Consider the following 322-nt stretch of genomic DNA (forward strand, 5'->3'; position numbering starts at 1 on the left):
GGTTCAGAATACACCGCTTGCGTTGAGGGAGGGAGTCTTTGTGGGGGTCATCGCCGGCCTCGCCCTCATACCCTCCATCATTGGCTACCACATGTGAGCTCTGCTGCTGCTGCTGCTGCTGCTGCTGCTGCTGCTGCTGCTGTTGCTGCTGCTGCTGCTGCTGCTATAGCTACTACTATGCTGCTGCAGTGATGTAGAACTATGCTGTTTCTGCTGCTGCTGCTGCATCTGCTGCTGCACCTGTTTCCCTTCCCCTCCCTCCCCCCTTCCACCTGCTGCTGCTTCTGCTGCTGCTGCTTCTGCTGCTGCTGCTGCTGCTGCT

The 322-nt window shown here is 58.7% G+C and overlaps 1 protein-coding gene across 1 annotated transcript in view; it reads right to left on the reverse strand.

Moving 5' to 3' along the window:
- The window catches only part of EMH_0051870 (uncharacterized protein), a gene marked incomplete at both ends in the record, with an annotated part of 639 nt that extends 558 nt beyond the window's left edge, over positions 1–81 (reverse strand). Inside the window, one exon of the mRNA XM_013496810.1 lies at positions 15–81. Within this exon, the coding sequence (XP_013352264.1) occupies positions 15–81 (67 nt within the window). The remainder of the gene's footprint in view (positions 1–14) is intronic.
- Between the last annotated feature and the right edge of the window lie 241 nt (positions 82–322).

Source organism: Eimeria mitis, genomic scaffold (genome assembly GCF_000499745.2).
Source record: "Eimeria mitis Houghton genomic scaffold, Emh_scaff2308, whole genome shotgun sequence".
NCBI lineage: Eukaryota > Apicomplexa > Conoidasida > Eucoccidiorida > Eimeriidae > Eimeria > Eimeria mitis.